Source organism: Dermacentor variabilis, chromosome 7 (assembly GCF_050947875.1).
Source record: "Dermacentor variabilis isolate Ectoservices chromosome 7, ASM5094787v1, whole genome shotgun sequence".
NCBI classification, from domain to species: domain Eukaryota; kingdom Metazoa; phylum Arthropoda; class Arachnida; order Ixodida; family Ixodidae; genus Dermacentor; species Dermacentor variabilis.
The window spans coordinates 73,288,101-73,310,367 of record NC_134574.1 but is presented as its reverse complement, the minus strand read 5'-3'; the positions used below and the strand labels follow the sequence as shown (position 1 = coordinate 73,310,367).

The window sequence follows — 22,267 nt, the reverse complement described above, 5'->3', positions numbered from 1 at the left end:
CTTAAAGAATGATTTAGGCGCGTTTCAACCTCTTCATTTCTAGTATAGTATCAGTGAGAAGGCATTGCCTGAACTGTGAAAGACAAAATTAACTTTTATTACGAGAACCTGTGCCCACAAAACAGGCTACACTTATAGCACAACGATAGCGGCAAACACGATCGGCGATCGTCGAAAATCTGATCAGCGGGTCAAGCACGTCGGCTTTTATACAGCAGTCATCGAATGTTCCAGGCTAATCGTTGGGACCCGCATGCCTTCCACAAGGTTCTACAGCATTCGAGCCCCGCGATGAAATCGGATAACACAAGGTTCGGCGACAACGGACAGTGGATAGAAGTATCGATAACTTTCCAGAAACTTCGGATACATGCAGGCGCGTCCCGCGCTGTGCGATAACATTTGTTAGGCGGAAAGATAAAAACACGTGTCAATACCCCCCTCTTAGATAGCATCGACCCGATGCTGCAAACAAACGAAAGTAATAAAGAAAAGCACTCGTAGCAAAGAAAACAACAAAATAAGGAAGTTCGTTAGTGTCCGTAAAGGGTTTAAGACGCACCACCTGGACCACTTCAGATCGTGCGCGGCGCCGCTGTGAATGCGAAATGCCGTCTGGCACGACCTCATAGTCCAGAGCGCCAATACGTCGGATGACCTTGTAGGGTCCGAAATATCGTCGCAGTAGTTTCTAACTGAGTCCTCGTCGGCGTATCGGCGTCCATACCCAAACACGGTCGCCGGGCTGATACTCGACAAAGCGTCGTCGGAGATTGTAGTGTCGGCTGCCGGTACGCTGCTGGTTCTTGATCTGTAGGCAGGCGAGCTGTCGAGCTTCTTCGGTGCGCCGGAGATATGTAGCGACGTCAAGATTCTCTACGTCAGTGACCTGCGGCGGCATAGCGCCGGCTTCATCGTAGGGTTCCTGCCGTAAACCAGCTTAAACGGGGTGATCTGTGTTGTTTCTTGCACCGCCTTGTTGTAAGCGAATGTTACGTACGGCAGGCCGGCATCCCAGGTCTTGTGTTCGACGTCGACGTTGCTAGCATGTCGGCGAGGGTCTTGTTCAGGCGCTCCGTGAGACCATTTGTCTGCGGGTGGCACGCAGTTGACCCCCTGTGGCTTGTCTGACTGTATTGCAGAATGGCTTGCGTGAGCTCGGCTGTAAAAGCCGTTCCTCTGTCGGTGATGGGGTCTTCTGGAGCACCATGTCGCAGCAAGATGTGCTCGACGAAAAATTTCGCCACTTCGGCTGCGCTGCCTTTCGGTAGAGCTTTAGTTTCAGCGAAGCGGGTAAGATAGTCCATCGCCACGACGATCCACTTATTTCCGGAAGTTGATGCCGGAAACGGTCCCAGCAAGTGCATCCCGATCTGCTGAAAAGGTCGGTAAGGAGGCTTCGTCGGCTGTAGTAATCCCGCTGGCCTTGTCGGTGTTGTCTTGCGTCGATGACAGTTTCGACATGTCTTGACGTAACTGGTGACATCGGCGGTTAGGCGCGGCCAGTAATACCGTTCTTGTATCCTCGATAGCGTCCGAGAGAAACCGAGGTGCCCAGCTCTCGGATCGTCATGTAGGGTGTGCAGTACTTCTGGACGCAGCGCAGGCGGAACAACAAGAAGGTAGCTGGCGCGGACTGGTGAAAAGTTCTTCTTCACGAGTAGGTTGTTTTGAAGCGTGAACGAAGACAATCCACGCTTAAATGCCCTAGGGACGGCGTCGGTGGGCCCTTCCAAATAATCGACGAGGCCTTTTAACTCCGGGTCCCCTCGTTGCTGCTCAGCGAAGTCTTCCGCGCTTATTATTCCAAGGAAGTCGTCGTCATCCTCGCCATCTTGCGGCGGCGGGTCAATGGGGGCGCGTGATAGGCAATCGGCATTCGAGTGTTTTCGTCCGGGCTTGTAGGTTTCAGTGATGTCGTATTCTTTTGGTCTGAGGCTCCACCGCGCCAGCCGTCCTGAAGGGTCGTTTAAGTTCGCTAGCCAACACAACGCGTGATGGTCGCTGACCACATTGAATGGCCTCCCATATAGGTAAGGGCGGAATTTCGCTGTGGCCCAAATGATGACGAGGCATTCCTTTCAGTCGTTAAATAATTGCCTTCCGCTTTTGACAGCGACCGGCTAGCATAATATATCACCCGTTCAAGTCCGTCTTTCCTCTGGACTAGGACGGCACCGAGACCTAGGCTACTGGCGTCAGTGTGGATTTCTGTATCGGCGTCCTCGTCGAAGTGTGCAAGTACCGGCGGCGACTGCATGCGTCGTTTGAGTTCTTGAAATGCATCGGCCAGCGGCGTTTCCCACTTGAACTCGACATCACATTTGGTTAGATGTGCTAGCGGCTCCGCGATGCGTGAAAAGTCCTTGACAAAGCGCATGTAGTAGGCACACATGCCAAGAAATCTACGCACTGCCTTCTTGTCGATGGGTTGCGGTAACTTTGCGATGGCAGTTGTCTTCTGCGGGTTGGGGTGGACTCCAGATTGGCGGATGACGTGGCCTTGAAATAGAAGCTCCTCGTAAGCGAAGCGGCACTTTTCCGGCTTCAGAGTAAGCCATCCATCCATCCATCCATCCATCCATCCATGCATCCATCCATCCATCCATCCATTCACCCACCCACCCACCTACCCACGCACCCACCCACCTAGTTTGTCCGCTTTTTTAAATGAAGCCTGACGCGGAATGTCTGAAAAGAAGCAACAGGATGGATTTATTGAATGTTCTTGGCTTGGACATCTTTTGCAGGAGGCTCCAGAAGGTGCCCTGCCTTATGACGCTTCGTTAATGTTTGCGCACCCATACGCTAAACAAACGGTCTTTAAGGGACGCACACCTTGCGTCGCAAGAACTGATGGTCTTTAAGGTACGTAAGGGGCCGAACGCTCTTTTTTTACTGTCAGATCATTTTTAACTGCCTCAGGAGCATACTGAAGTAATGTTCGCCATAGATATAAGTTTCAAACGCGATGGTGAGACAGTGCAGTGCTGTGCCGATAGGACAGCAACCGACACAGTCTCATAGCCTACTGCAGTACGTAAGCGTGTTAGCCTAATGTGTTGCCGTTTGTTACGCGCTACAAAAACAGTAGCTTCGTGCGCTTTTCTGTTATGGATGAGCCGAGTATTTGAATCGAGGTATTTAATAATGATGTCTGATTATGCAGAGCAGGGGGGCTCACTGACCGGTTGTGTTTGAAAGGGCCGTATCATACAGGCCGGTTGGCCGGGTATTGCAGTGCATGCACCGCAATACATTTACTAGTGATATAGGGTGAACGTTGCTATTCATTGGCCCAAAGACAACCGTGAAGCGGCCGACAATTTTCCTCACGACAAGGCGATAGCAACAACGATGACTGTAAGCGGGCCAGCAGTTGGGCGAAGAAGTTTATTGAGAGGTAGCATGGCGCTTAAAAGGAAAGCAACGTGACTCCGCAGATATCGTGATGACAGGCGATTGGTGGCGTCTACTGATTCGGCCACGCTACCATGAGGACGGCGTCAAACGTCCTCGTCAGCATGTGGTAAACTATTATCGTCATTGCAAACCGTGTTTTGAAGTTATAAAAGGTCTCGCAGTAAAATATTGCTTATCAGTGCATAGCCGAATAGGCCCCTAAAAATTAAACGTATATTGTGGAGCCTCAGGGTTAACTGTGGTATTCCTAGGACATTTTCTCGATGTACCAACTATAGGTTTATGGAAAAGCCGTCTTGTTGCAGAAGGTATAAGCGCTTGAGATAGTGAGAAGGGTCACTAAGCACTTCCTCGTTCGAATCGCCGGTATATAGCGGTCGGGGTTTGTAGGGCATAGTAACTTTCCACAAGACGTGCACTAACGACTCAAGGCCCAGTACTGAAGAGTGCATTGAAGGGGAATATCTCTTATTGAATCTAGAATGATGCGATCGGTAATCCGTCCTAAAGACTGAATAATGGCATAAGTATGGCATTTACACTAATTATAAAGGGAAAGGGCTTGGTGCACTGATGTATTTTATATAGATATGGCTATTATATAAATAAGTAAACCACGTAGGTTAGCAGATAAATTAGAACGGGATGATTAAATTCTGTAGTTCTTACAACAAAATAATACAGATCGTTGTGCTATGTGTTCTTCAGACCGCCATATTTTGCAGTTCCTCCGCTCTCCCCAAAAATGGTAATTTCACCAGCACCTATAGATTTCATCAGCAACTATAGATTCAAAGTTGCTAACATGCAATAGTATTATTCCAGGAAGAACATGACGGCAACATAACTTACATGACTCTCATAATTGAGCTGATACTTACCCGCATTGCAATATGCAGAGCGTCTTCGAGTTAAAAGAGTTTTCGGCCATGAATTTTGCTACTCCACTGCAGATAGTATATTTCTCACAAGTACCATTCGTTATGTTGTAGAAGTATTGATATTTAATTGCTCGGTTTGACCCTGCTTCACACGGGCTTGCTCGACTCTTCTCGCAGATTGAAGCATCTTCATCTGAAGTCATGTGAATGTGAAGTACATGCAGGACGTTGATTTAATCAATACTAAAATGACGCACTTACACTGAGCATTGCCCAAAGTGGTTGTTCGTTCGTGTATTCTTGAAGCTTTTCATTAGGCAACGTTATCAGTGACAAGAAGCATTACTCACACCACAGATTCAATTAACATATTACCAAGTAACGAGAAGACTTGCCTAAAAAAAGTGAGCACTTTACAGACAGGTTATGCGGCGGAATAACTGCACCTATTACTATTTTACTCTACAGCATTTCTACATGAGAGCGGACGATGCTAGCGGCACTGCGACAAAAAACGACAACGCAAATTTTGCCCTCTGTGATATTCTCCATCTTGGTCGGTGCGTAATGAGTCCACATTACTAAGTATATTTGGTACAAATATAATGATGCCTATTTAGCTACCACGTAGGGAAATATCTGTTTCATGTTCGTCTATAAAATCAGCTTTACCAGATGTCTTCAAGGGGTGTACAGTAGCACGATTAAAAGGCGGGGCAGAAGAAGACACACCGGTACACACACACGGCGCTAACAAGTTAGCGCTGTGTGTGTTCTTATGTGTCTTCTTTTGTCCCGTCTTTTAATCGCCTTACCGTACGCCCTTGAAGATGCATTACCAAGAAGCCCACATTGCAACCCTCGTATACCAGGTGGCATAGATTTGTTAAGAACGATGGCAATGGGTGGCAATAAAAGCAAACGAAAGACACAAAATTGTTCCTGGCGGGTCACACTAATAACTTTTATGACGCATTAATTTCAGAATTACTAACTTTAATTTACGGTGTGTATTTACTTTTTAATTATACCAATTATTTTACAATATGTAGCTACTGATTTACATTGCAGACAGCTGTTTTAAATTGACTGTATTAGTGTTAGTAAAAAGCTTTTCCGCACACACCTGAACTGGAGCTTTCTGGTGAAGCAGGTTACACCTAATGGGGACCGTGCGGGGGAATACTTTCATCATTATAAGGTGGCACACTTTCTCACATACTAGCACGTCTTTTTTTATTTATACCTGTTTTATTGTATAAGATCCTTGCCTTCTTTCAGTGATGCAGAATTCAAGTGCACTCTGAAGGCGAGTAATGAAGGCGGATATAAAGAAATCGAATTAGAGAAGACGACAGCCTGCTGACACCACCGCAGCTGTGTAGTGCACATGGTCTGACGCTTGACTGACACCTGTTAGCAGTGTAGGCAAGGAAGAATAGGACTTGTTGTTAATTGATTTTGTTCATACTGGGAGGTAAAAAAATATATACTGCGCGGAATTTAAGAACGCAGTGGGGGACACGGACAAGCGCTTGTCTGTGTCCCTTACGGCTTCCTTGTCTTGAATTCCGCGCAGCCCATTTGTTCCTCAGGGAAGGAGGAGAAGTGACGGAAAGGTGACAGAGATAGGAAGGAAGAAACTGCGCAGATGTGGCGCCTCTCTTGTTAATAACTGCTCTAAGAACGTCATACACTCTCGGTAGAGAGGCGGTGAGCTACAAATATTGCTGCGCTTGCTAGCATATGGCAGCCCATCTTTTACGTTTCCCAAGCTAACTTCTCCAAGAGGTCTATAACGGCGAGCACATTATAGGCCTCACAAGTTACGTCTCAATGCCGCCCTTGGCTCCCCTTTTCTTCTCTCGACTTGCTGTCAGCGTTCCGTTTCTTCGTTTTGCTATTGTACTCTGTTTTATTCTACACCTGTCCTCTCTCTCTGTCTCTCGGTTGTTTTACTCTGTTTCGCACTTTTGCACACTGCGCCAGCTCTCCTCTCTTTCGCTACAGTAACCTCACGCAGAAACAGGCTTCTCTTGATAAGCAATTCAGTTTTTACTACGGTGAAATACTCTGTGAATCGGCGCCTCCACGTGCTCTCAGCGCCATATATGTCTTCAGTCATGTGCACTTCATCTAGACAACATTGTGCCGCTGTACGCAGAACACGCAATCGACAGCTTTCTAGTTTGCATCTACATGCAACTAATTAGCGCTAAAATAAACAACAGTCGCTGGAATATAATGCAAATATAATATTCTGATGCCAGGCCGCATTTCATCTACGAAGGATGTCGACAATTATTTGTCCCATTGCAGTCTAATGTAATATGAGTGAACATCAAGAGATGCGTATATTTTCGATGCAAAGAAAAGGCTAAGACAGAGTTCGTCTTAACTGAACTGCAAAATGAAGGCAAGCCGTGGGTCTCACATAGTTCTGACATTCAGGTGCCTTCAGCCGTAAAAGGCTACCAGAGAGGCCACTCGCATGTTCGTGTGTCTTTCACGCCTCGGAACGAATCGTTTACGTAGACCGGGAAACATAGCGCAAAAATTTTGACACAGGGACAAGCAGAACACAGGACGAGCGCTAAGCACGTTTACGTAGCCCAGAATAACTTTTTGTTTATTTGTGAAATTGTAGGTGGCCGTACTTTAGTATGTTCAATGTTAAGGCATGCCACAATAGGTGGAAGTGAGGCACCCGCTGCTGTGTGAAATATTAGGTAGTCCAACTGTCCGTCCAATCAGTAGTAGGTGCGACCTAGGCGTTGTTCTAGTAAAATTCTACCTTACGTAGAATAAGAGAGAACACGTTTTGAATACGACTTACTGACACAATATGCCGGACGGTAAGCCTCACTCGTTATATAAAACATTTTTCAATTGAGGGCCAAATATAAATGGATGCTAACAGTGTCAGTGGCAGAATAGGGTGTTCTTGGGCTACTCATGCCTCATTCGATAAGTACTGAACCACTAAGACGCTTCGTCAAGTGTTGTCCTGATTTTGTGAAGAATCTGGGTGAAGATAAGTCGCAGGCCTGCTGTTGAATTTGGCGCCTTTTGTATGCCAGCATCACAGTTAAACTGCTGTTAATACAATTTAAAAGACAAGACTGCATTTCATTTAAAATAACATTATTGAATATTATATCATAAAATCCGGCGCGACCGTCACCACCATTCATTACACATTGCTTTAAGATCTCTCCTTCTCTAGAATGACAGAGCTCCGATCACAGCGTAGAGAATACTGTGTTGTTGTTTTTTTACTGAGAAATGTTAGCATACACTGTTGTCAATGCTGGTATGATTGTGCATCGAGTTGCACTTGTAGAGGCGGTACTTAACGCGACCCGTGTGCTTGATTCACTTTACGTCTGTAGGTTTCGCGCTATTTGTTCTTTGACAAGAATGCAAATCAACGCCGAACTCAACATAATTTGCTCGTTCTTCGAAGCTATTCTGGATGATATTCAATTCCCTCAGCGCAAATGCCCGAAGCGGCGATGCAGTTCATAACTTCGATGAAACAGCCAAACCTGATAATTTCTGCTAGTGCGCTAGTGAAGCATGGGTGTCAGGCCCACAGGAGGCCCGTACGCGATCCCAATAGGCAGAAGACCGAGGCAGCGCAGGTATAGTGTATGTTTTAAAATTAGAGAAAACGATACGGACTTTCATGAGTACGCCAAAATGTGTCGCCTGACGAGGGCTTCAACACTGACATTCACTTCCGTTCTCCCCGCTGGGTCACGAATAATATTGTGCTCCGTTTGCGTTTCCTCGACAGGCCCGTATATTTACAAGTATAAACGCTACACAGGCCGAAGTTTCAATCTGTATCGCATGCGTTTACTTTGCCGCACTGTATTTACACTAGGTCATTTTGTTGACGTGTGTAGCGACAAATTTAGGAATGTTCCACGGTTTAATGTGCGCAAAAAAGGCGACTATGGTAACCGAAGCATTTGTCGAGTAATCCACGTACCTGGGTTGCAATGATTTGCACAATCAATGCGCGTGTCATAAACACCGTCGCGCAGGCATCCATCCCATAAGAAGTGTTGGCATCTCTTCGACGTACGATTGTAAAAATATTTTAAAATTGCTAATCCGCAGTATGCCTCATATTCCATTAGGGGTGTGGCGCATCCGGGTCCATTCGACTTCAGATTATTCGGCTTCGGTATGGCTGTAAGATGGAAAACGCAAAGCCATAGTTTCCTATATTCTCATATACTGTGTCGAGTAATGTAAACCATAACTTTAGATTTGTTCTGAAGGAAAGCAGGCCCGTGATACAGAGATTCAAATTTCCCGCTTTTAACATGTCACGAGTAAATTTTCTAGGGGTGATTTAATTTCAGTGAACGCATGAGGCGATATCTGTAGCCAGTACTACTTCTTCGAAGCAAATGCCAGATAACCTGTCAGGTTTGCAGTATGCGCTCTTGTTTTGTTAATAAATTATTGACACTTTAAAACCATTACTTCATCAATATTCCTGCGAGAGAAAAGATAACTGCAGCATTCGGTGGGCGCTTTTGAAGAAGAGGTGCAGGTTTCTCCTGGCCATATTGGCTGCGCTATGCCTGTGCTACTCGCCTTACTTGTAAATATGCGTACCTATACTTTATTTTGCAATACTTCTGGTGGAGCTACGAGGTACCCTTCGTCTTCGTCACCATCAAAAAAGCCCGGAACTCCAAAGTGGTCGCAGGGTTGTTTCCTCGGTAATGACCACTGATTAGGCCTTTCAGACTGGCTCTAATCATATATGTGAATTTTATTAGCCTGACGTTTCGTAGCCTGTCGCAGCACTGATGCACGCACCGCACCGGTACCTACAGGCGAAACAGCCATCCCCACCTTTTGTCCCCTTGTCGCTTCCTAAAGATCCAGTCACATTTCGTGTCACAGATGACGTGGACGTAGATGTGTGGATCTCATGGTATGAGCTGCGCCAGCAAACAAAACAGGTGGGACGATATGCTTATGCTGGTGACTGGGGTATTTTATCTTAAAAGGACTACGTGCGTCTGGTACGAAACGCTTGAGAACGACCTGGCCTGTTGGCCCTATGCACATAAAACCGTAATGACTTCTTCGGCAAGTCCTTCGGTCATCAGCTACCCGCTAAACAAAATAAGTATCCATTGCAATAACAAATTAAATAAGTTATGGGGTTTTACGTGCCAAAACCACTTTCTGATAATGAGGCACGCCGTAGTGGAGGACTCCGGAAATTTTGACCACCCGGGGTACTTTAACGTGCACCTATATCTAAGTACAGGGGTGTTTCCGCATTTCGCCCCCATCGAAATGCGGCCGCCATGGCCGGGATTCGATCCCGCGACCTCGTGCTCAGCAGCCGAACCCCATAGCCACTGAGCAACCCCCACGGCGGGTAATAACAAATAAGCAGACAGCTATACGAAGTAAGCATAGTAGTTTTCTCGGTCACATAAACTGCTGAAGGTTCGCTTACTAACTAAATTAAGAAGTGTGGTTTCACGCTGTGCAGGCATGCATGAACACATCTGACTCGATGACCAAGCGCACTGGCTGTCGAAATGCTGGAAGAAGAAAGCGTGGTAGCAGTAGCGAGCGATTTGACCTTCGTGCTGCCTCACGCATCAGGACAAACCAATCGGCAGGAACAGAGAGCACACGAAGCGATTAGCCCTCGATGCACCTAGACTCTGTACTCATCGCAGATCGTTTTGAAAATAGGGCCCGGGCTCCCGCGCATGGCCGCGCCTACGCAACATCCGTTGACGGAGTAGAACTCGTGCCCGTCCTTCCCTCTCCAGTTGCATTCCGCTCGACACAAGACGGCGCGCTCCTTCCCCCTTCTCGTACCTTGGTGGCACGGGTTTGAGCTGCCGTCGTCGGCTCATCCTTGCACGCTTTCACTCGCGCACCGCGCATACTCACGCATACGGTACGCGGCGGCTGTGTTATCGCCCTTGGACTTTATACGCAACATGGCAGCAATGGTGACGGCTTCAATGCACCTGGAATGTCCATATACTTGCCATCCCAAAACCAATTCGCAAAATACACGTTGCCGCAGGTAGGGAACGATCCCACGTCATCGCATTATGAGTGCGATGCTCGCACGCGTAATGCGAAGACGTGGGTTCGTTCCCCATCTGCGGCAACTTCTTTTTGCATTCACTTTCATTGCCATTAATTTGAAATTTCTGTAATTAATTCAGTAGATACGAGCAATTTCCCCTACGTTTGCTTGGTGTGTTTGTTTGTTGGGTTCTCATGATATTCCTTGATGGATGGTGTTCGTAGCTGCTATCGACGATAAAAGTTAGTGTACACCGCGGCTCATAACCCGTGGATGTGTAGCATATGACTAGACTGTTACATCATGGTCTATCTATCTATTACCAAAGAAAACAGCTGCAATCACTCTTACACCTAACAGTGAGGCAATTGCAATTGAATGATTGATATACGTGGTACCAACAAGATTATAATTGTAATACTTCATTGCTGACTTTTAGGGGAAGTGTCATCTGATGAAAAGGCGATTTCGACGGAACAGGGGTATAACCATTGTGATTAGACGTGAATGCCTTGCATAAAAAGCGTAGTCAACGAAAATAAAGAACTGTAAGTAATTTGAATTGAAAAATAGGTCATACAGTACTTATGCTAAAAGCAACATATTTCAATAAGTTACCTTTAACGCACTTTTGAACATTGACATATTTTACAAGAGATAAAAACCTTGCATTGTTACAACTAGAACATCCGGTGGTATCCTCTCCCATTCGACAATGACATTCCTTTTATAAGCAGTTAGGTTGAAAAAGTATGCTCCATGTTGGAGCATTTTATTCGACGATATTGTGTTTATGGATGCAAAGGCGTGTAGACAACAGCTGATATTTGTGATATTTTGATAAATCAAAGGAGCAATAATGTGTGTATATGTCCATGTGTATGCTTGGATCGAGGTTGAACTATATTAAAGATAAGCATGTCTCTGCGTTCAACGTTATGAAACTTAACGGAAAAGGGAAGCAAAGGTATGCCGAATGAACGGCAATACAGTGACGTTCAAACTGTGTCAGATAAATACTGCGCTAACATGAATATTAGGAAGACTATTGTCGTGCTCGGAATATCGAGTCAGAGCTATCATAGTAGGCGGGGTTGGGAGGGTTAACGAGGTAGGACAAACAGCTTACGGCTCAATATGATGCGTGAGCACAAATACATTGGCGCTAACCTGCCTGAAGTTGTTCTAACAGCTCCGAGCCTTCGATGTTAGACAGTCTCACACAAATATGGCGACTAGACTACGTAAAGTGTGAGTTTGCATTCTTGCGCAAGAAATATCCAGCAGTGCCTCCAAATGCCGTATAGCCGCAAACATGGTTATGTACTCTTAGAATTATGCTCAATATACACACCCTTCGATAGATTGATGCACCAGAGCTCAATAGAGTAATCGAGGAGCTAAAAACGTTAATCGAATGTGGACGACATAGCCTTGAGCATCGAAGACAAGCCTTGCACCTACGAAGTCTGGCAACTCAGCAAAAATTGTGCTACTACGTTGGCTATAAATTAAACAATGGCGATATTTTGTCGCCATAGGCTTCTGTGGATTTACGCTCTCATGAGGCCGTTACCCAATGCACGTCTGCGCCGCTCATGTACCAGAGCCATGTCTGCCGTTCGTGAAACCAAACACAAGCCCCCGCTATTTGCCTAACGTGGCTACTGCGAGGGGCTTCAAGGAATGGAGTGTGTGAGACGCTGAGATCACGCTTGAAATCATTTGCATTTAGTTCAAAATGTGAAGAATTACGCTGTCTCAGTAATATCGTGCAGCCGTAGTCTCATTGTACGATGTGCTTCAAAAATTGTTAGGCATAACTAACCCTTAATCAGTTTTTGATACGTAAATTGGATATCTTTCGTGTGTGCATGGGGCAAATGGCTAGTAAAAACGCGTCGTAATGTACTACAACGTATACAATGCGCAATAGTAATTGTATTTGAGCGGCACGATTCTTCCTTAGACAAAACCACACGAACAAACATAAAACCAATGCAAAAGAACGTAGGCTAAATATTATCACGTTTATCAAACATGTAGATATATTAACATATGGAAAAACGAAAATAGACTATAGGGTAACCGGCTGCCAGTGCGAGCCAAACGCCCCACTTGCGCTATATGCGTGCGGCGCTCCATCATGTAAAATACCGTGGTGGCCTTCCTATCGTGCAATTTCTCAGGTATATGTGCATGTGTATAAGTGTATCCCTAGCCGGACAGTGGCCCTTACGGCCAAGGCAGCGGATGCGGAAAGTCCTTACTACTTCAGTCGTAAACTGAGGGCTAGGCAACTGGCCAACAAACCATCTTATACTCCCTCGGCTGATCAATACTTCCAAATTCGATGCCCCTCGCTGTGGAGTCAGCGTGACGAAAACAGGCATCCTAGAGGTCGCACATTTATCAATTTAGTTTGAAAACATATACTTACTTCAATGAGGGCAAATGAAAAACGCCGAGGAAGCTGGCAACTGCCATCAGAATGTGCGCAAAACTTGCCTACCTTCAGAACCCTAGATAGAAGCAGACTTTGAAGCAAAAACTTCAACGTCCATCATTGCCTGTGCGTTATTTTGGATTATCAAAGCATGGCGACAAGTATAAATTTTTCGCATTTAGCAGTCTCTTCGGTCTTTTGTATAACATAACGAAGCGTCACCATAGTCATCTTTATTGTGTTGAATGGCTACTTGCTGTTACGTTCCGCAGTTCGACGAAATGCCCTGCGGTGTGGTCATTCTTACAGTGAACGTTTGGTACAATGAAGTATTTCAATTAATTTTCCCTTTCAGAAATTTTGTTCCAATGAACAGTCATTACATTATTGTTGTAAGCAAGAAAGCCAGTCCAACATGAATGTGAAGATTGAAAAAGCATGGTGTGTCAAAAGAAAATAACATTTTGAGATTCCCACGGATCCCTTGTTCGAAATGTAGAGACGCCTAGCCAGAATATTAGCTTCCAATGCGAGATGCATTGCTCGAATCTCTACGTGATTCTGGCTGCCACAGGGCCTGTTCATTGTCATTCCAGCCACCTGTAAATTAGAGATTAAAAGTTAAGCAATATTGCTCGGGTATTCTCAGTGGCTAAGGCAAGAGCATCGTGCTACTTTAGCTCCTTACTCGACTTCTGATCGCAGTAGTGATTTCAGCGTTCTCTCTCTTTTGAGCAATAGTTCGACCACCAAAGAGTAAACTTCTTAACTGACGGTTGAGCAGTATAGAATTCTTCCGTCACTACAACATTACAGTATGTAGCTGCTGGGTGAAGCTAACAGCACAGACCACATAAAGGATTGCCCGAACAACCGGAATCATCCGCAGTAGAGTAAGATTAGTGTTGTGGATGTAGAAGCTAAAGGACCAGCACTCGTCCGTGGGCATGAATGAGATGAAGTAATCTTGATAGCCCATATCAACGATAACGTCGGGTATAGACATGATTTTAGCACTCCGTGGAACGCCACTCACAAAAACGGACATGGTGGCTTAAACGCGGTTTATGCAGATCTGGAAAGCGGTTTCTAATGACTTACAAAGCTTATGAGCAGCACAAAAAACTGATATCTAGAAAATGATGCGACCTAGCAACAACATGTTCATGTAGCATACACATACAAAACAGGCAAGACGCACCGACCAATCCATGGCCCGGCCTCAGCTCCTCCTCAGCATACCAATACTCCAGCGCTGAGAATATTGAGCATCCAGTGATCCCCTGTTATCGTTTCTAACGCGTCCTTCGATTAACTTGCCCTTCCCGAACTTGAAACTGTAGAGGTCGCCATAGTTCAGCCCTATTTGTTAGGCTGCCACCAGAGTGTGGCGCCTCCTGTGACCTGTGTTTTTGTATATATGTTCGGCCCCGATAAAGGAGGGGCATTCCCTTTTCGTCTAAGCAAGTGACGGTACGTGTCGGTCCGTTCCTGCGTGTTTGTGCCCCACGCGGCACCAACCACGCGACATGGTGTCAGGAGTGGCTGGATAACGTCCCCCTGCCTTAGCCCTCACCTGATAGGAAGGCACCAAGATGTCCCTCGAGACCGGCGAGCCGCCGAAACTGTACGGCGTCAAATTCCAGCCGCCGGCACCGTTCGACTTCGCGAACCCGCCAACGTGGGCGAGATGGCTCAGCCACTACGAAGACTACGCAGCGGTTTCAGGACTGGCGCAAGCGCCGGAAGACATGCAGGTACGCTCGCTACTGTACTGCATGGGCCCGGAGGCCCACCCGCTTCTCGAGACCTTCTCGCTCGACGCCCAGTCGCTCGCTTCATAACAAGTCGTTGTCACCTGCTTCACTGAGCACTTCGTGCACCCGGCAAACGAGCTTTACGAATCGTCACGATTCCACAGACGCGTTCAGCTGCCCGACGAAAGCGTCGACACATACTACGCAGAACTGCGCAAGATGGTTAAGCGCTGTAACTATCCGTCTGCTGCTGTCGAGGAAAGGCTCGTACGCGACCGGTTCGTCGTCGGCCTCCGCGACTCCCGTCTCTCGGACCAGCTGTGCCGGAACGCGCAGTTGACACTCCAAGACGCTTGGTTCTGGGGCGTTGCCCCAGAACCGCACCGAGCACTTCCCGAGTTGAACCTCGGCGCCACAAAAGCTAACAATTTCCCCTCTCGTCGTCGCTCCGGCGCTAAGCCTCGTTCGCCGCAGCCGCAAGCAGAGCGCTCACGCGAGCCGTCCACATGTGAATTCCGAGGCCGCGCGCCTCATCGACGTTCAGACTGCCCGGCCCGACGCTCCACCTGCAACTTCTGCAAAAAGAAAGGCCACATTGCCGAAGTATGCCGCTCGTGGAAGTTCAAGCAGTACGAGCTCAGCTCTGTTCACCTGCACGCCGTCGCGACGTCCGCCTCGGCAAAGTTCGTCGACGTCACCGTTGACGACAACACGGCGCAGTTCAAGGTTGACTACGGAGCCGAAGTATCTGCCGTTCCCAGCGACTTTCCTACGTTGCCCGACAAACTCGACCACGTCGACACTCTGCTCACTGACCCGGGAGGACAGCCATGCGCGTGCTGGGCTCGTATGTGGCACGACTTCGGTGGAAAGGGAAAACAAGCTCTCAGCGCCTCTACGTGATTCAGTCTCTCCCTGTGCCTCTTCTGGGAATGCCAGTGCTCCAAGCTCTCCGAGTAGTTCGATTTCTTGATCAACTGAAGACTTCAAAAGCGACGCTGCACGCCGAGCTCTTCAATCGATTGGGCACTCTCAAGGACGAGCACAACATCCGGTTGAAACTCGATGCCGTACCTTTCTCGCTAAGCGTACCTCGCAGGATCCCCGTCCCGCTGCTCGAGATCGTCCGCCATGAGCTGGACAAATTGGAAAGCGCAGGCGTGATCCGTAGGGTCGACAAGCCAACACCATGGTGCTCGGGTGTCGTCGTCGTCCGGAAAGGCGATGGTTCCTATCGGCTCTGTGTCGACTTGACACAACTAAACAAGGTCGTCCTCCGGGAACGACATATTCTACCAACTGTCGAGCAAGTCCTTGGCCTCCTCGGCGATGCAACAGTTTTTTCGACGCTGGACGCGACCGCAAGCTTCCACCAGGTGAAGCTCTCTAACGACTCCCAAGAGCTTACGACATTCATCACCCCATATGGCCGATACTGCTTCTGTCGGCTCGCCTTTAGTATCACCTCCGCGCCAGAGTACTTCCGAAAGCAGATGGCAAGAATCCTGGAGGGCCAAGAAGGAGTCGCCATCATGACTGATGATATTGTGGTTTTTGGACGCACCCGCCAGGAACATGACGCCAGACTGAGCCAGGTGCTATCTCGCCTTGCAAAAGCAGGTATCTCATTGAACCAGGACAAGTGTCGTTTTGAGGTAACCGAGGTCTCCTTCCTCGGAGTCGTCGTCTCAGCACAGGGCATCAGGCCAGATCCGGGCAAAGTCGAAGCAGTCAAAGCCATGGAAGCTCCAACGGACGTCTCCGGTGTTAGAAGACTGCTCGGAATGGTGAATCATCTTGCCAGATCCTTTCCACACATCTCGGACGTCACAGCTCCCGTCAGAGCCTTACTGAACAAGTCTGCGAGTTGGGTGTGCCAGCACGAGCGAAAGGCAGCGTTCGAGAAAATCAAGGAACTCTTGACGTGAGACAGGTGCATGGCCAAGTGCCACCCGTCGTACGCCCCTACGGTGCCTGCAGACGCAAGCTCATTCGGACTCGGCGCAGTTTTGCTACAGACGCAACCCTCAGGAGAGCGCCGCCCAGTCGCGTTCGCTTCGAGGTCAATGACCGAGTCCGAACAGCGTTACAGTCAGACTGAAAAAGAAGCTTTGTCAACGACGTGGGCTATCCAAAGGTTCGACGAGTTCGTCCGTGGCATCCCCTTCGACGTCGAGACTGACCACCTGCCACTCGTTGCACTTCTGGGCAAGATGGAACTGGACATGTTGCCGCCTCGTATTCAGAGACTACGGCTGATGACCATGCGATACCAGTTCCGTATGCTGCACGTGCCAGGAAAGCTACTAGCCCCAGCCCATACGTTGTCGCGCATCACCTACAAGCCACCCACTCCTATAGACACTAACTTTTTGCACAGGTAGTCGGCTGCACGTCCGAAGTCTTGCCACTAAGTCCTAAAGATGTGCGACACGCACAAGATTCCGACGGCGAGTGCAAGGCCCTCGCCTCCTACTGCCAGCATAGTTGGCCACAAAAGACCAATATACCACTGCACCTCTCAAAGTACGCTTCTGTGGCAGACGAGCTCTGTCTGCGACGGTGTGCTGCTGAAAGGCGCCCGGTTAGTCATCCCATAGTCCCTTTGGCCAGCGGTCTTGATGCTGTTGCACGAAGGTCATCGGCACATCAACAGGACCAAAGCCCTAGCTCGGGAGGCAGTTTGGTGGCCTGGTATCTCGACAGACATCGCCTCTCTCGTTGCCAACTGTTAACAGTGCGCTTCCACCTGCGTGAACTTTACCGAGCCCCTGCTCTCGATGGCCCTACCTGGACATCCCTGTGAATTCCTTGGAATGGACTTGTTCCACTTCAGCGGCCAGAAGTTCATCCTGGTGGTGGACTATTACTCAAGATTCCCTTAGGTGGTGACCATGATCAGCACGACAGCTCAGGCAGTCATTGACGCTCTCAAATCCATCTTTACCCGCCATGGAAGAAGTCAGGTCAGACTACGGCTCACCGTTTTCGTCTCAAGAGTTCGCGGCATTTGCAGCGTCATAGGGCTTTAAATACAGGACCAGCAGTCCACACTACGCTTAATCGAACGGAGAGGCGGCGAGGATGGTACGTACTATCAAGGACCTGTTTTGCAAGTCAAAGGATCCTTATCTGGCTCTGCTCAGCTATCGGGATACTCCAGGAGTCGACGGCTTCACTGCAGCCCAGCTGTTGATGGGACGTCAACTCAGAACGAGAGTCCAAAAGCAAGAGTCCCAGCTACGTCCCAACTGGCCGCCAACGAAAGACGTCGCCAAGGATATGGCTTACAAGCAGAAGCAGGCTGACAACTACAACAGGCATCATGGAGCTCGAGACTTACCGCCACTCCAAACAGGTCAGCGTGTCTGGGTGTGACCTGATCAAGTGCAGGCTATGGTCCTCAGTCCGGGGCAAAGACCATGAAGCTACGTGGTCGAAACGGAGCGAAGTGGCACCCTAAAGCGCAACCGGCGTCACCTAATGCCTTTCGGGCCTACTGCCTCCGGAGAGGAACCACCACCACTGCAGCAAGTTCGCTATCAGGAACATCAGCCTGCCAACATTGTGGAATCAACGGTCCCCCTCGGACAGTCCTCTGCAACAGTCCTCTGCAGTCAGGGACCGCAGCGATGGTGTGACACGAACACGTTACGGCCGGCCTGTTGTTCCACCGCACCGTTTGAACTTGTGAAACTTTTTCATGCGTTTGGCTTCCCGAGTCCCTCCCGTCTAACCTTCAATGCTTCAAGGGGGGAGATGTGGAGGTCGCCATAGTACAGCCCTGTTTGTTAGGCTGCCGCCAGAGTGTCGCGTCTCCTGTGGCCTGTGTGTGTATATATATATATATATGTTCGGGCCCAATAAAGGAGGGGCATTCCCGTTTCGTCTAAGCAAGTCACGGTACGTGTAGGTCCATCCCTGCGTGCTCGTGCCCCGCGCGGCACTAACCACGCGACAGAAACAACCTTGAATCAGCCCCTGGTTAGCTGAAGCCAAGGGCTGTCTACAACTTTTTCATTAAACAATTTATAGTCAACGTTTCTGCAAGAATGCACGGGTCGGCAAAATTAAGGAAACTCACAGTCGCTCACAAATTGCATTTTTGCTTAGACCTAACTCGCATTGGGACTCACAAACCGCGGATCCAACGCCACGAATCCAGCAATCTTTCTCGGCTTGGGTTCACCATGGCTGCCTGTTTCCATATTAGGCAAAAAAAAATCTGTACTGGTGTCTGCTGAGCACGGTTTTACTCACTGACGGAAGTAAAGGGAATTGATGGCGTATGCAGCGTCACCACTAGCCTGTCCACTAGCCTCGTTTTGCGAATGCCTTTAGCAACTACTGCTTTCTCTCAAAGCTTGCGCATTTTTCGCTGAGCTCGAAGAACTGAAAGCGGCCACGCTATGCGCACGAGGAATTCCATCGGATACTTAGGAATATCTACAGCTCCTGCTTTCAGCCTAAATTTATATTGATTAGCTGAAAATACATTTTAATTTTTATTGGAAACATATTATTGTTAAAAGTTATCTGTTCTCGTGGCAAATTAAAATCGAAGCTGCTTAAGGAATAGTGGGTACTACCGCGGCAATGGCATTCACTCGGTGCACACCTGTCTTCAGGGCGCATGCACAGGTTAGATAAAGAATTCATGCAGTACAATCAACAATCTGTTGTTGCGAAAAGTTAAAAATTAAAAAAAGAAGCTTCTTACCTGTTCCACCAGGTAGAAGACAGACTATCGCAATTGCTAACATAGCTAGGACGTTCATGGCTTTTTATGCGATTAGAGATTCACCATACATATAAGTTGCTCTAAGATTAAAGCTCAAACATGTTGATCCATAGGTACTTATATATCGTCTCAGTAATTTTTGACTTTTAAGAAAAAGTTAGGTTTGTCAAAAACGAAAAAAAGGCTAACGGCAGTAAGATACTGATGTCACTAACCCTTTTGCCTCTATCACGCTATTCACTTGATGCAAGCGCACACCTTTAGTGTCATACAGTGTGACATTCATAACGGTTCAAAGTGCGTCGTCAGAGGGTACAGGTTCACTGCCCATCTACTCGAAGGTAAAAGATTGAAAGCGTATGCCACGTTCACGTTTCAAGGCCGTTTCTTTTGCGTCAAATAAGAAGAGTCACATCTTTCTTAGTTGAGAGCACGCAAAGGTGCAGTCGGTAATATTATATTTATGCAGTATGTTGAGCGAGACCTAGACGTCCAAGGGTGTCTTATTTGCATAGCTTGACAAGAATAAATGTTAGTATACGCTTCGAGGCTAGAGCAAGAAGGACATCACTGCTGACGTAGGCATCTATGTCGACATATCTCTAATGCGCCGAGAAAGGTCGCAGACAGCTACGAACTCTTCATTATTGGAGAACTAAGAGCAACGGTGTCATATTCTCCCTGTATGTTTTTATTTAGTCACGCAAAGCTACCCTTCATTTCACTACCCTTTTCGAGAAGCAATATGTTTCGCCTTCCTGGTATCTTTGAGACAGCTTAGTCCGGCTTTCTCTCTTAATTATTTTTGAAAGGCGGCTTACTGTAGGGCAAGAACAAAACAGCAATTGTAACGCCATACTTTTTATTGACGGTAATTATATGTACACTTCGGGCGCATTTTGCCGTCGGCGACGCCGTGATGTTCCATATAATGTCCTAACGGGATAACGCCGGCGCCGGGTATCGTATGCTGTGCGTGCGAATGGAAGCACGCGAAGGCCACCAACGATCGCGGTTCAATCTGACGCGTGCGAGGGCTGAAGACGCAGAGCAAACGCGCAATCTGTCGTCGCGCGGAAGGGCGCGGGAGCATGGTATAGAGGGAGAGGGACGGCGTTGGGCTACAGGGGCAACTGCGCATTTCGCAAATGCGTATTTCGACCGAGGCTGAACTTCGTGTGCTAATCGGATGAAAGTGTGGAAACAGGTTGCGAGGCAGGGGGCGGGGGCAGCATTTCTTAATTTCAGTGGCGGCACGCGGTCGCGTACGCCCTACCGTGAAGCGCGATCTGGGGCCGTATTCTGTACCGGTTCGCTTCGAAACCGGTTTGCTTTTACAAACGCCGTTGGTCGGCCTTTAGCGGTCGTGATTCCTGGCCGGAGTGACTACAAGTTCCGTTGTCATCTCACAGGATGTCAATCACCTGGAAAGCGAAACCGTGCTCTGGTACGAGCGGAACGGCGGAGAGGTGCGATAATGATATTGAGGGTTACTAAGGCAACCGTGGCCGTCTGCTAGTCTTGCCTAGACTTCGCGGGGAGAGAGACATCCACTGTGGCTTACTTAGGCTCACCGTCGGCTACATAGTGTCAGAAGTGGGATATACTGTCTAACAATCGTTTCTACAAGCCATAGGACTACGCCCACTGGACTACCTCGTCCTATCCGGGAACATTGCTGAAACCTGGCGTAAGTTTTGTCAGTGCTTTCTACTTTATCTCGAAGCCACGGAAACGGACGAGGAACGCAGTCCGAACCAGAAAACGGTGTTGCTACTCAATATCTCAGGGCCGGAAGCTATCGATGTATTTGACACTTTCAACGCATGCAGAAAAGGAGAGCTATGACACGCTTCTTCAAAAGTTTGACAGCTATTATCAGCCCCACACGAACGAGGCCTTCGAATGATATGTGTTTCGGAAGCGCATAGGGTGGATGGCAAACCTTTTCAAGCGTTCTTGAGAGACCTGCAGTTGAAAGCAGAGTTGCAAATCCTGAACATTACGTATATCTGTGATAAACGACGAAATGGTGTTTGAAACAGCCGATGACAAGCTTCGAGAGCACTTCCTAAGAGAAGGCTCTCAAACGTTGGAAAATGATATAAACGCAGCGCAATCTGCGGAAACGGCAGCAAACCAAAGAGAAGCGTAGGAAGCTCCGGAAACGAAAGTTGTGCAAGTGGTTAGCGAGGAGAAAGTATAAAACAAGGGCCATGTGCCAGAACGAAGGACCTGCAACAAGGGCAAGAGGCCGCATGAACAAAAAAAAGATGCCCAGCGTAGAGTCAAAGGCGTAAAAATTGCGGCCGCAAGAACCATTTGGCAACGGCCTGCAGGACGAAGCAAAGAGTTGACGACCTTGAAGAAACGCGCGGCGGTTCTTCGCTTGTGTACTACGAGGTATTTCAAATTGGTGCAACCAAATTCCAGAATGGCAAATAGAGGCAAGTGTTAAAAACACCAAACTCAAGCTGAAACTGGGCGCCGGATCACAAGTAATCTTAGTCCCAGTGCATTGGCTCAACAGCCTTGATCACCGCTAAAAGCTTCAAGAGAGCACAGCGATGCTACGCAACTACAGCGGTGAAGCCATGTTGCTCCTTGGAACAGTAGTGCTGCCTGTGACTCACCGAGACAAGACACTGAGGGTAATTTTTTTTGTCGTGATGAAAAGATGCGCCGTATTCGTACTCGCAGCTTGTGAGTACTTCGACCTCGTGCGTCGCATTGTGCACGTATCGGCGGTAGCATCTCATGTTGCACCAGGACCTGCGACGCTTCAAGTACGCATCATTAAAGACTATGCGAACTTGTTTCGAGGCTTTGCATGCGTTCGAACGACCTGCATAATAGTGCCGCAGAAAGGAGCTCGTCCGGTTATTCCAAACCCGCGTGGAGGGCAAAACATGCTCAAGCAACCGCTGA

General features: G+C 48.0%; 1 protein-coding gene across 2 annotated transcripts in view; it reads right to left on the bottom strand.

Annotated features, from left to right (window-relative positions):
* Positions 1-19,469, bottom strand: part of LOC142586841 (uncharacterized) — a 51,770-nt gene extending 32,301 nt beyond the window's left edge. For both annotated transcript variants that reach the window (XM_075697709.1, XM_075697710.1), the window contains exons 1-3: positions 19,319-19,469; positions 8,302-8,505; positions 4,305-4,497 (exon numbers count right to left, since the gene is read on the bottom strand). In XM_075697709.1, the coding sequence (XP_075553824.1) occupies positions 4,305-4,497; positions 8,302-8,505; positions 19,319-19,376 (455 nt within the window). In that variant the 5' untranslated portion in view covers positions 19,377-19,469. The remainder of the gene's footprint in view (positions 1-4,304; positions 4,498-8,301; positions 8,506-19,318) is intronic.
* Positions 19,470-22,267: the final 2,798 nt, after the last annotated feature.